This window comes from Cynoglossus semilaevis, chromosome 16 (assembly GCF_000523025.1).
Source record: "Cynoglossus semilaevis isolate Cse_v1.0 chromosome 16, Cse_v1.0, whole genome shotgun sequence".
In the NCBI taxonomy this organism is placed as follows: domain Eukaryota; kingdom Metazoa; phylum Chordata; class Actinopteri; order Pleuronectiformes; family Cynoglossidae; genus Cynoglossus; species Cynoglossus semilaevis.
The window spans coordinates 9945022-9956422 of record NC_024322.1 but is presented as its reverse complement, the minus strand read 5'-3'; the positions used below and the strand labels follow the sequence as shown (position 1 = coordinate 9956422).

General features: G+C 42.0%; 3 protein-coding genes across 3 annotated transcripts in view; all 3 read right to left on the bottom strand.

The window, feature by feature from the left end:
• Window positions 1–996: 996 nt before the first annotated feature.
• On the bottom strand, window positions 997–3670 carry LOC103392044 (toll-like receptor 7). The gene is made up of 3 exons (XM_025063800.1): window positions 3534–3670; window positions 1431–2720; window positions 997–1246 (listed from the first exon to the last, which is right to left on the bottom strand). Exons 1-3 carry the CDS (start codon window positions 3534–3536, stop codon window positions 1145–1147), a joined length of 1395 nt encoding a protein of 464 aa, XP_024919568.1. The 5' UTR covers window positions 3537–3670; the 3' UTR covers window positions 997–1144.
• A 214-nt stretch (window positions 3671–3884) lies between these two features.
• Window positions 3885–7574, bottom strand: LOC103392029 (toll-like receptor 7). The gene is made up of 2 exons (XM_008328550.3): window positions 7356–7574; window positions 3885–7090 (listed from the first exon to the last, which is right to left on the bottom strand). The coding sequence occupies exons 1-2, from the start codon at window positions 7365–7367 to the stop codon at window positions 3923–3925; spliced, it is 3180 nt and encodes a 1059-aa protein (XP_008326772.2). The 5' UTR covers window positions 7368–7574; the 3' UTR covers window positions 3885–3922.
• Window positions 7575–9714: 2140 nt separating this feature from the next.
• Window positions 9715–11401, bottom strand: part of frmpd4 (FERM and PDZ domain containing 4) — a 32674-nt gene continuing 30987 nt past the window's right edge. The window contains 1 exon segment of the mRNA XM_025063801.1: window positions 9715–11401. This exon segment is cut by the window's right edge and continues 36 nt beyond it. Within this exon segment, the coding sequence (XP_024919569.1) occupies window positions 10270–11401 (1132 nt within the window). The 3' untranslated portion in view covers window positions 9715–10269.

Genomic DNA, 11401 nt, shown 5'->3' with positions numbered 1-11401 from the left:
AACGGAAGATGTTTCTCTCCTTCGTCTTCCAGCTTCACTCGTAAATTTCTCATCACCCACTCAGAGACATGTGGGTCTGTGGTGTCGTAGGTCACAAAGACTTCATAGAAGCTGTCAGAGGAATACAGTGATCTGTAGCCCTTCATTTTAGCTTTCAAATAGTGAATTACATAGGAAGCATCCCAGTAAAACAAGTGAGCAACGGTAGTGACAAACATGAAGGCAATAATGAAGGAGCTGGAGAGGATGTACATCAACCTAGCTTTGCTGTCGTTTACGCACTGGTTGACGTCAAAGTATATCAGTGCTTGTCCTTTCTGATTAGCTGGTGAGTCACATTTCACTTCGTAGGTCAGTCTAGGGATTTTAATGTCACTTTTTCCAATCCAAAGGAAGAAATCTAAGGAATCACAGGTACACTGGAAAGGGTTTCCATCCAAGAACAAAGTCTGAAGAGGATTTTCAGGTCCGCTCACAAAGGTAGACTCGTTAATGATAGTGAGTTTGTTGTAGCTAAGTCTGAGCCCCCTGAGGCTTTTGAGACCATTTATCAATCCCTCATCTAGGTGGACGATTTGGTTATTGCTTAAGTCAAGAAAAGTCAGAGTCTGGCTCATGTTTGAGTTTAAATTAATCAGAAAGGACAGAGAATTGTGGCTCAGGTCTAAAATCTGAAGTCGAGGTAAATGCTTTAGTTCATTCCATTTAAAATCAGCCAGACTGTTGTGTTGTATGTATAGTTTGGTGAGCTGAGAAGGAAGCAGTTGATAAACACAGTCTGGAATCCTGGTTAGCCTGTTATTGGAGATGTCCAACAATGTCAGATTAGTAAGGTAGGCAAAAAGCTGGATGTACCTGACCTCTTTGTCCTTCCACAAGGACCCAAGGTCATTATTTGTGAACCGAAGTTCTGACAAGGAGTTGCTTTTCAACATTTTTGTCGTTAACGTGGAAATGCTATTGTGACTCATATTGAGCACTCGCAGAACCGGCAGATTTTGTATGAAATGCAAATTATGCGTGATCCCGTATGACTTAAAGTAGTGTGAGTTGTAACTGAGATCAAGGACTTCGAGTTTCTGTAGTTCTTTGAAGGCATTGTCGTAGACCAGGTCTATCTTGTTGTACGACAGATCCAGGTAGGTCAGGTTGGGCAGGGAAGAGAACTCTGTGCCGTTAAGTGCTGCTGAAAAGCCATTTGCAGACAGATTGAGGCAGGCGATGTTTCCATAGCCTTGGAACTGCTCTGGAGAAATGAAGAAAAGATTATTTGAGCTGAGGATTAGCACTCGGCCAGCTTGGTAGCACTCTGGCTTGATGAGATGATGCGCTATCTCGTAATTAATGGTCCTTTCGTGAGGGTTCAACACAGGTGGAGGAGAAAAGACCGACAGCTGATTATTTCCATTAAACGGTTGGGTTTTATTTACCTGCATTGGATACAGTCTGTTTTCTGCCAGGTATATCATCTTGGTTTGTGGAAAATTGCTAAATACTGATGAATTGAAATTAATAATAAAGTTCGTCCCTAAGTTGAGTGCACTAAGATTTTTGAGCCCATACAGTGAACTGAGTGTTTCTGGTCCAATCTCCTGGAACACCAAAGCTGCCATCTGTAAAATTTGGAGTGAGTGAAGATGTGAAAAGTCCCGTGAAAGTTTCACAGTTTTTGAGTAGGTCTTGGGTTCATAATTAAAAGAAATGTCGAGTTTCTTTAACTGTGGGAGGTATTGCAGACACGGTGCGTCCTCAGTTATTGCCTTTTCCAATAAGTTAAAGGAAAGGTACAACACTTTCAGCTTTGTCAGGTTCTGGAACCAGGAAGAGTCCAGCCTGCGTAAGGAGTTTCCTCCCAGGTGCAGGCGCTCCAGCTGTGTTAGGCTTCTGAAGGCAAGAGGGTGGATGTCCAGGGAGGAGTTTTTGCAAGGTACACAGGGAAACGGTGCGTTCTCACATCTAGGACAGTTTCCCTGAAATTTGAGAGCTTGTAAATTCTTTAACCCCAAGAAATCATCTTGAAATATGTGTGCTATTTGGTTAAATCCTAAGCTTAGCTCCTCTAATGATTGAGGTAAACCTTTAGGAACTGCGGTTAAGTTGTTATACGTCAAATCCAGAATCCTTAGCTTGGTCATTACAGCAAACGTGTTGTTCTCTACCGTCACAGAACTCTTACAGGGATTCCACGAGTAGCAGTTTTTTGTGAGCCACAGATGTGTGATGTTTGCTAAGCTGCTGAGGTTCATGGTTTGCAACATAATGTTGTTGTTGCTCAGATCAAGTTTTCTGACATTCGGGGGAAGGTTGGTAGGAATGTCAGTGAGGTTAGTTTTAACCAGTTTCAGAGCTGTCAGTTTTGTCAGATTTTTGAAAGCCATTGAATTGATGATGACCCTGTCTTTGTTTTTTCTGTAGTTCAAAAAGTTCAAATTCAGTATAGTCAAATTAAACAGATTGGAAAATGACTCAGCTGTAATATTGTAAATATCATTTTTGGATAAGTCGAGAACAGTCACATTTCCTGGTATTCCGGAAGGAACGTTGGTGAGTTGCCGCTGATTACAGTTGGAAATGATGTTGGAGTTGTTGCAGACATTGATGTCACAGGGAAACTTTGGTGGCATCCGCATGGGCTCACACACACCGGGGAAGATGCGTTCGATGTCACAGTGGCAAAATGAACTGAAGAGCAGGAAGAGCATCTGCCCTATAATGACAACCTGTAATGGCATTATAAAAATCAGAGAAAAAAACAGACCAATTTGTGGTCTGTTGTGCAGGAAGCCCTTTCCCAACAATGTCAATACATACATGTCAATGCAACTGTTAAAGACATTTCTGGTTGTGCCCAGCAGATGGCAGCATTTTGTAAGCGAATTAACCTGAACAGCGTTTGGAACCTGACCGTCACTTATTTCTTATAGCAAACGAAATAAAGTCACCTAACATATAAATTTAATATATAATATTATATATATATATATATATAAATTTATAAATCCTGCGGTTTATAAATTATCGGAAGTTTATATAAAAAACACCGCTTCATATGTCAGTAAACAAAGGCCTTTAAATTATTTTGTGAAAAGTTTATGAAAACAACATACAATGTACAACAGGATCAGATACATCATTTTATTAACTGTTTTAGTACTATTATTATTATTATTAATATTATTAATAATACTTGAAGCATGTGAACGGTAAAACATGATCGCACCACTTTGACAAAGCGTCATCAAGTAATTATGCCAAGGTTTTTAGCTCAGGAGATTAAATATAAGCATTAACATGTTGTAAATGCTGTGTTTTATTTATGGAACTGATTTAAAAATAATATATATATAAAAAATAAAATCCATTGCAAAAGTCAATAGTTCTCAGGATTAAATGAATTCATACAAGGTATTTTCTGTTCCTACAAATTCTTTAGCACAAAATCATTGAAGCACTCAATCCTGCGAGGTACAATATACAACTATAAAATGTATAACTGACATAAAGTAATATATATTTATATTTGTTAAACTTACCATTGTTCCTGTATTGTATATGTTACTCTTAATCCTTGAATTGTTGAAAAAAAAAAAAACGTTGAGGTTTTGAGAGTACACAGGTAACGTGTAAAAAAGAAGTCAACTAGCTGCACAGATGCGTCCTGCTCTCTTTGATATCAGCTTTCCACATTTTTTCAAACACATGCGCTGCTGCCAAATTCAAACAAAAGCAACACACCATCAGATGATGAGGTAAAAATACCACTCAAACAGAAGTAGAATGTGAAATAAAGAAGTTCTCCACTTTCATTTCCCCATTTCATGTTGGCAGTTTCTCGTGCTACTTAGTGACACATGAATATTAATACACAGAAGTTTGTGTGGGATCAACTGAAAATGAAGAGACGTTACGTTGTTAGGAACAGTCACAGTGTCTCTTTGAAAAGGTTGTTGTATTGTTTGTGGCTTTCCGTGGCCATCACGCTCCTCAGGCTGAACCAGAAGTATGGCTGGGCCTGGGGGTTGGTGGGCCACTCCAGCACAGAGCGCCTGTGCAGCCTCTTCCTCAGTCTGAGGTACTTTGAATTGCAGGGCACTTTCTCTAAAAATATCAACACAATGACATCATTCTTTTCATCCATCAGCCTTTGGTGAGCCATGTAGAAGGCCGTCTTGAAGTTGCCACTCTGGATGTATTTGTTGGTCAGGATGAACACGGTCCTCTCGCTCCTGTGGATACTCTGAGACAGGTTGTCAATCAGGGGCGTTCCGGGAATCCAGTCCCGTTCCTCCAAACACAGTTTAAGGTGACGATCCCCTTCTTTCTCCAGCTGAACACACATTTCTTTCATCACCCAGTCAGAAACGGCAGTGTCCATTTTATCGTACATCACAAAGGCGTTGTAGTCGGAGCTCTGGGAGTACAGGCGTTTGTAGCCCTTGAACTTGGCCCTGCAGAAGTGGTACAAGTACCAAACGTCCCACAGGAAAAGTTGGCTGGAGATGGTCAAGGTGAAGAAGCTGAGGACGGCTGAGGTCATGACGATGTAGAGAATGATGGACAGGGAGTTGTGCTGGCAGGCTTGAAGGTCCACGGAGATTACAAGATGACCTCTCTGCACCCCTGGTTCTGCACAGGTCACCGCCGTGGCCAGCCTGGGGATGGTTACCTTCGTGGTGTTGAGCCAGGTCACAAACCACGTGGCGTTGCACGTGCAGACAAACTTGTTGTTATGCAGCAGCAGCATGTCCATGTGTTTGACGACCTCCTCTGGAAAACTGGATTGTTCAATGTGCTTTATGGAATTATAACTGAGGTCCAGATATTTTAGGTTGAAGGAGTCTTTGAGGAAATCCTGTTTGAGTTTTGCGATTTGGTTTCTGGTCAGAATGAGCTTCTTGAGGGACGTGGTGCAGTCGGACAGCACCGGAACACTCACCAAACTGTTTTCACTGAGATCTAAGAGCTGCAGAGATGGCAGAAGGTTCAGCTTAAGCCACGCAAAGGATTTCAATTTGTTGTTTTGCATGTAAAGCTCAGTCAGGCTTTCTGGCAAACCGCTGAGCATTTGTTCGGAAATGAAATAGAGGTTGTTGTGAGAAATGTCAAGGACAGTCAGGTTGCGCAGATATTTGAAATAATTCAAATACCTAGTGTCCCCGTCTCTCCACAGCAAATCTAACCGGTTGTCCCTGAACTCTAACCTCTGCAGGGATTCACTCTCCAGCTCCATGTTAGTAGACGTGGAGATCTTATTGTGATTCATCAGTAAGATTTTGAGATTCTTTAAATTCTTGGTGAAATTCAACATGTGGGTCAAACCTTCAGATTCAAAATAGTAGTTGTTGTAACTAATGTCCAGAACAACTAAATTGATCAACTCCTGAAATGCAGTGGAGTAGAGCAGGTCCAGGCGGTTGAAGGAAAAGTCCAGATATTTTAAATTTTTCAGATTGGAAAACTCAGACCCGTTCAGACTCTGGCTCATGGCGTTCCCAGACAGATTGAGGCACCCCAGCTCGTTGAGATTCAAAAACCTAGAATGCAGGAAGAAGATGTTGTTTCTACTCACATCCAGGGTTTTGCCAAACTGACTGCACTCGTTTTGGACAAAAGACCCAACAACACCCTGTTCTTTGTCTTTGTATTTGCAGCTGCGAGCGTACTCGTCATAATAGAAGTAGTGAACTTCCCTGAATTCTTCACTTTGGTACTGATATGCAGCTGACATTGGTGACCAGTCCTGGGACTGTCCTCCATTAAAACCAACAGAGTCCTGGCTGTCGGAGGGAGAAGATATTTTGTTGTCCGACAGACTGATTATTTTAAAGCTTTTTAATTCCATAAAAATACTTAGGTTTGTCATTTTAATGAAGTTTGTGCCGAGGTCAAAGACCTCCAGGTTTGGGAGATGTTTTAAAGGAGCAATGCTTTCTTCCATGAACTGCTGAAAAACAAAACCCCTCAGTCTGAAAATCCTGAGGGACGTGAGAGAGTTGAAGGAGTCACTCAGTCTCAGGGTTTGAGGATAACGCTGCAGCTCGTAGTTGAATGAAAGATCCAGTTCTTCCAGATTGCACAATTTCCTGGGGAAGCTGGTGATGCTAACCTCTCTCGCCAGGAAGTTTGAAGAGAGATCGAGCACTTTCAGTTCACTCGTGTGCTTAAACCACGCTGAGGGCACCCTCGTCAGAGAGTTGCTGTGCAGGCGGAGCGTCTTCAGCTTTGTCAACATCTTAAACGCACCCTCGCTGATTTTCAGCGGTGAGTTATTGGGGCAGGGGTCACAGGGAAAAGGAGCATTGTAACACCTGGGACAGTTTCCACTAAGGTCTAGAACCTCCAGGTTGGTTAAGTTTTTGAAATCTTCATCAGTGACCTCTTTGATATTGTTGTTGTAGAGATACAGCTCCTTCAGACTCGTGGGCAGGCGCGGCGGGATGAAAGATAAGTTGTTGGACTTAAGGGAGAGCACGGTTAAATAGTTCAGATGAGAAAAAGCGCCTTCTTCTATATAGTAGGACACATTGCAGGGGTTGCGGAAATAGCAGTTCTGACCAAAGTAAAGCATCTCAACGTTGGTGAGCTCAGAGAGGTTGGCTTTAGAAAGGTAATAAATGTGGTTGACTTCCAGACTCAGCAGGACCAGATTGGAGGGCAGGCCTTTGGGGATGCTGTAGAGCTGGTTGCCGTCTAGGTACAAGGCACGCAGAACCCCGAGCCTGGTGAAGGTGTTCTCCTCTATTGTCAAACTCTTTGTGCACATGTTGTCTTTGGGGCCAACTCTGATGGGCACACAGTTGCACCTCATGTCAATCTCAGTCAGGTTTTCTAGACCGTTGAAGGAGGAGGAGTTCAATCCAGGGATGTGGTTGATGGTGAGCGTCAGATTGGTGGTGTCTGTGGGGATTCCCGGGGGAATTCTTGTCAGGCTCCTGTCGGTGCAGTCTACCTTCACCTCGCTGCCGTTGGTGGCCTCGCTCACATCACATGGCAGGGTTTTGGGGTAAAGGACGGTGGCTGTGGAGACACAGAGACAGCACCACAGGGCCAGCAGTGCCACGCACATCTGGGCAGGAACCATCGTAGGTTCCTAAAAATTCACGAGACGAACAAATTACTAAGAAAAACCATACAGGGAATCAATGTAAAACAAAACGAATAACAGGCTGTGATTTAATAATAATAATAATAATAATAATAACTTTAGAAAAACAAAGAAAAATATTTAAAAATATTTCCATATTATATTTATTTCAGAAGTATTAAAATTGGTAAATAATTAATTTATTTTAGTTGGTCAACATCACTGCTTTTTGTTTTGTCCAAACAAATACCAGAAAAACAGGTGAACTTACCGAGTGGCTCATCCTTGTCCTCGTAACAGTAAAGACGTCTCGCTGTGTGGTCTGATGTCAGGTTAATATGGGTCATACATGGATCGTCAGTTGTAGCTGATGTTATGAAAGTAGCAGGTGTACCGGGTCACAGCAGTGTGTGTATAATTGGAGCAGCATCACTTCCTTGTTGCGACCAACACCCTCACACTATCCATCTGTGTTTGATTCTTGAGCAGAATTATTAGAACAATAGAAATATTGTTGTTTCTTCCAAGGTGTCCAGGACAATTCCGGCCTTCTGACAAATATAGTTAGTGACCCCTGTCGTACATATACAGAGCTTTTTTTGCTTTTTGATACAAGTGAATTCAAAGTACCAAATTAACTAGTTAAAAAGGAATGTTAAAAACATTTAAATGTGTCTTTGCTGTAAAAAAAACCCCAAACAAAACAACAACAACAAAAAAAGCCCCCGACAGTTGAACGATGCAGTTGATTGGTTTTTCCATGGTCATCATCAAGAGAAAGTGCTGTTTCGTTTCTGTTTCACCTACAGGGGAAGACGAAACTTAGTTTTAAGGTCTGCCAGCTGCTAATGTGGCTGTTTACACAGACAAGTCTTATCAGCTGGTCTAATAGTTTTGTTTTGTTTTTTTTCAGTAGTAGAAACAGTATTATTGCACAAGAACGTTTCATCCTGGACTTTTTCTTTGGTACTGTTGTATGTAGATACCTGCTGGTTGAAATCCTGCTGTACGTATGTTGTTGACTGTTCTTTTTTTTTATTCTTAATTTTATTATTTATTGTTATTTGGTTGTTGCCTTGTCATCACTGTATGGCTTTGCTTCACAACAGTTGTCAGCACTGCCTTAGTGTGTTCCTTTAAATTGGAAATAAGCCGCGTCTAAACTTAGTGCATTTGTTTGGGAGGCCTGACAACGTGTCACACTGCAGAATGTCACAGTCTGTCCTGATTCACTGTCTCCTCCAAATCACGCCTGCTCCAAAGACTGTGTAATAAATGACAACATTTACTGCAGACAGAAAACCGAAAAGCTCTTTTTCAGCAGCAGCATCAACATTAGCAGTGATCTATCTTCATCTTCACCAAGGAATACATAGAAATAAGGCATAAAAGGAATTTATGTATAAGCAGGGTGTAAACAATGAATGATGCATCTATAACACGTGTCAAACTCAAGGCTTGGGGTCCAAATGTGGTCCACGAGCCCCCTTGTATGATTGAGCGGGACACCCTTTAGATTCTAATACAAATAACATTATTATTTAACAGTACTATTAAAAAAGAATTACTACTAAATATTTACACTACACCTAACCATCTGTGCCAGTGTTTTTATAGCACAGTGGCTGTAATATTAATATTAAAAATCAATATATTACTGCCCCACACGGCTGGGAAACTGACATCTCACAATCACACCACAAGTGAAATGAGCAGTAACGCCTTACCTCCGCCCTGGCTCTGGTGAATGGATTATTAAATTATTAACACAAGTTACACAGCTGAACATGGACTTAGCACATTGTGGATATGAATAATGTAAAGCCAGAAGTGAATGCAGTCAGTCTTGTAATGCACCGGCTATTAAAGTGATGGCAATAATTGAACGCCGCACCGGCTTTTTCATACAGTGCACGAACTCAACCACTCTCACTCACTTCAGTCCACTTACAATGATTTTTAATGCTCTTGGAGTTTAAGTATCGCTCTGTTGTAGCCTGAGAACTTTCTCCAGTTCGGACCACATAGTTTAACATTGTGAATATTCAGTCATCGTGGGCTGATGGGTCTAAGTTGAACATAGTGTGGACGAGGGTTTTAACTGTGATAGTGTCAGTACCTGATATAAACTTTGATGATTGACTTTGTCATGATTTTCAATTTGAATTTACACATTGGTGTAAACTCGCGGTACTGTTAAAATTGTGCTGGCTACACAGTTAGCCTGTAGCAGCACTGTTGTAGCTAACGTTAGCTCTGATACTGTTGGCCTGAATTTTGGTAGCATCTTCTTTGCAGCTTGTAATTGAGGTTTAGGTGCGCTATTGCCATCTACAGGTTGTAGTGTGTGCGTCGGTGGGACAGGCATTAAAGAATTGTTGCTTATTACTTGCAAATACTGTATGTTGTCAAAGTCCCAACCTTAGCTTTTACATGACTAACATTAAGCTCGTCTATTCCAGATCTTTCTATCTATTGCATGGCCATCTGTTCAAGAAGGAGCCATTTTGGCTCCTCATTATGTTGCTTTATTTTCTGTCATTGTTGAATTTTGCTGAATTGGAGGATAGAGGTTTTTTCGAATTTTGTTAAACTAAAGAGTGAATTTATTTTGTTAGTAATATGACAAAAACAGACAAAATTATTTCTTCGGATTAAAACAGTTTGAAGGTTTTATTTTGTAGCGATATTGACAAAAAAAAAAACAGGAAAGTATATTTTTCACACAGAGTAGATATTAAATAAATCCAGTTATTAAAATAAAAAAAAAACCTTCTGATCACTTTATTCAATCACATCTTGTCCTGCAGCGATTCGTTTACAGCTGTATATATTTCCCAACATAAACTCTGAATATATATTTACTGACCATTTATAAACAAGGGACTACCAAGGTTGTAATAATCTACATGTTACTAATACAATGTAAAATAATTCTTATTAGATACTTCAGAGAGTTGTATGTATTTTCATAGAGTTTTCCATATAATCTGTTTGAAATGTAGAGGATTTACATCATTTGAATATTTTACTTTACATAAAATATTTATGTCTACACAAGGCAAAATTGTTTCGTTTTATTTATTTTTTCTCTTCACAGCAGTTCACATTGGTTTGTTTTTTAAAACCCATGTTTTTTTATGTATGGCTTTAAAATCAATCAATCACAACTAAAAAACAACCGTTTATTTGTTGAGCAGTGTTTGCAGTGAGTGAATTAGTGCGGTTATAATAGCAGACATGGTGGCAGAGTGATGTGTCAATGCATTCACACTTTGGTCAGTGGGCGAGCTTCCTGAAGCCGCCTCGGCAGCTTTCAGGAGACTCACGTAGGTCACGACGATCTCGTCCACTTTGGCCAGCAGCTCTCGCCGCTCCCGCTCCGTGCTCAGGCCTTCCACCAGTGACATGCAGGCCTGTGTCAGACAGCACAGTGTGTGGAAGCTGTGCGTCAGAGTGAGCAGTAGCTCCTCGGGGCTGCCGTACTCCTCGGCCATTTGTCTGCAGGAGCTGCTCAGCACTTTGGCCTGCATGAGGAGCAGCTGGGAGAATGTTTCCGTATCAGCCTCCTGGACCACCTGCTTTTTGTGGCCTGTGCTGGACTGCAGAACGCCAATCATGTCTAAGGCATCCTTCCGTGCTAGCGCGAACCCTGTGTGGAGGCTGTAGGTTTTTCCCTTCATTGCATTAATGTAAGCAAGCCTGGCTGCGAGGCTCATGTCTTTCACGGGAGCCGCCTTATTACCCTGCTCTGCTTTATGGCTTGCTTTCTGCTTTGATTTTGCCTGGCAGCTGACTGGAAGTGTGCTGAAAGAACACACTTCACCACTACCGTCAGTAGCTCTTTTTCTCCTGAGGAAGCACTGACTCAGTGGCCCGCGGTATCTCCAGCTGTCTGCATCCAGTCTTGGCGCTGTCGGTCCCGGCAGCAGCTGCGAGGCTACTCTGTGCAGCCCTCCACCAGGTGAATTGGAGACCGAACCCTGGGAAAAGCTTTTGGGCAATGTTTTGGCAGAGAAAATCCTCTGTACTTTAGGGACTTCTCGAGACGGGGAATTCTGACCACCACCACCCTTCCCTGTCAGCGTGGCTTTGGTCCTCTCTATCAGTGCTTCTAAGCTCCTAGAACTTGGAACGATCGTGCTCCAGTTCTTCCCGAGCATCCCAACCCTGCGTGACTTCCTGCTGCCTGCCGTGGCGTCACATGATGATCCTCTTGAGGGGGAAGCCAGGGGGTGTGAGTTGGGATCGGGGCCGCCCTGCGTTGGCTGGCTGAGCTCTGTGCTACTTTGTAATGATGATGGTGACGTGGTTTCG

Coding starts and splice junctions, on each gene's coding strand:
- LOC103392044 (XM_025063800.1), bottom strand. Junction 1,247..1,430: donor ACAGACTGTATCCAATGCAG/GTAAATAAAACC, acceptor TCATTTCTCCAG/AGCAGTTCCAAGGCTATGGA.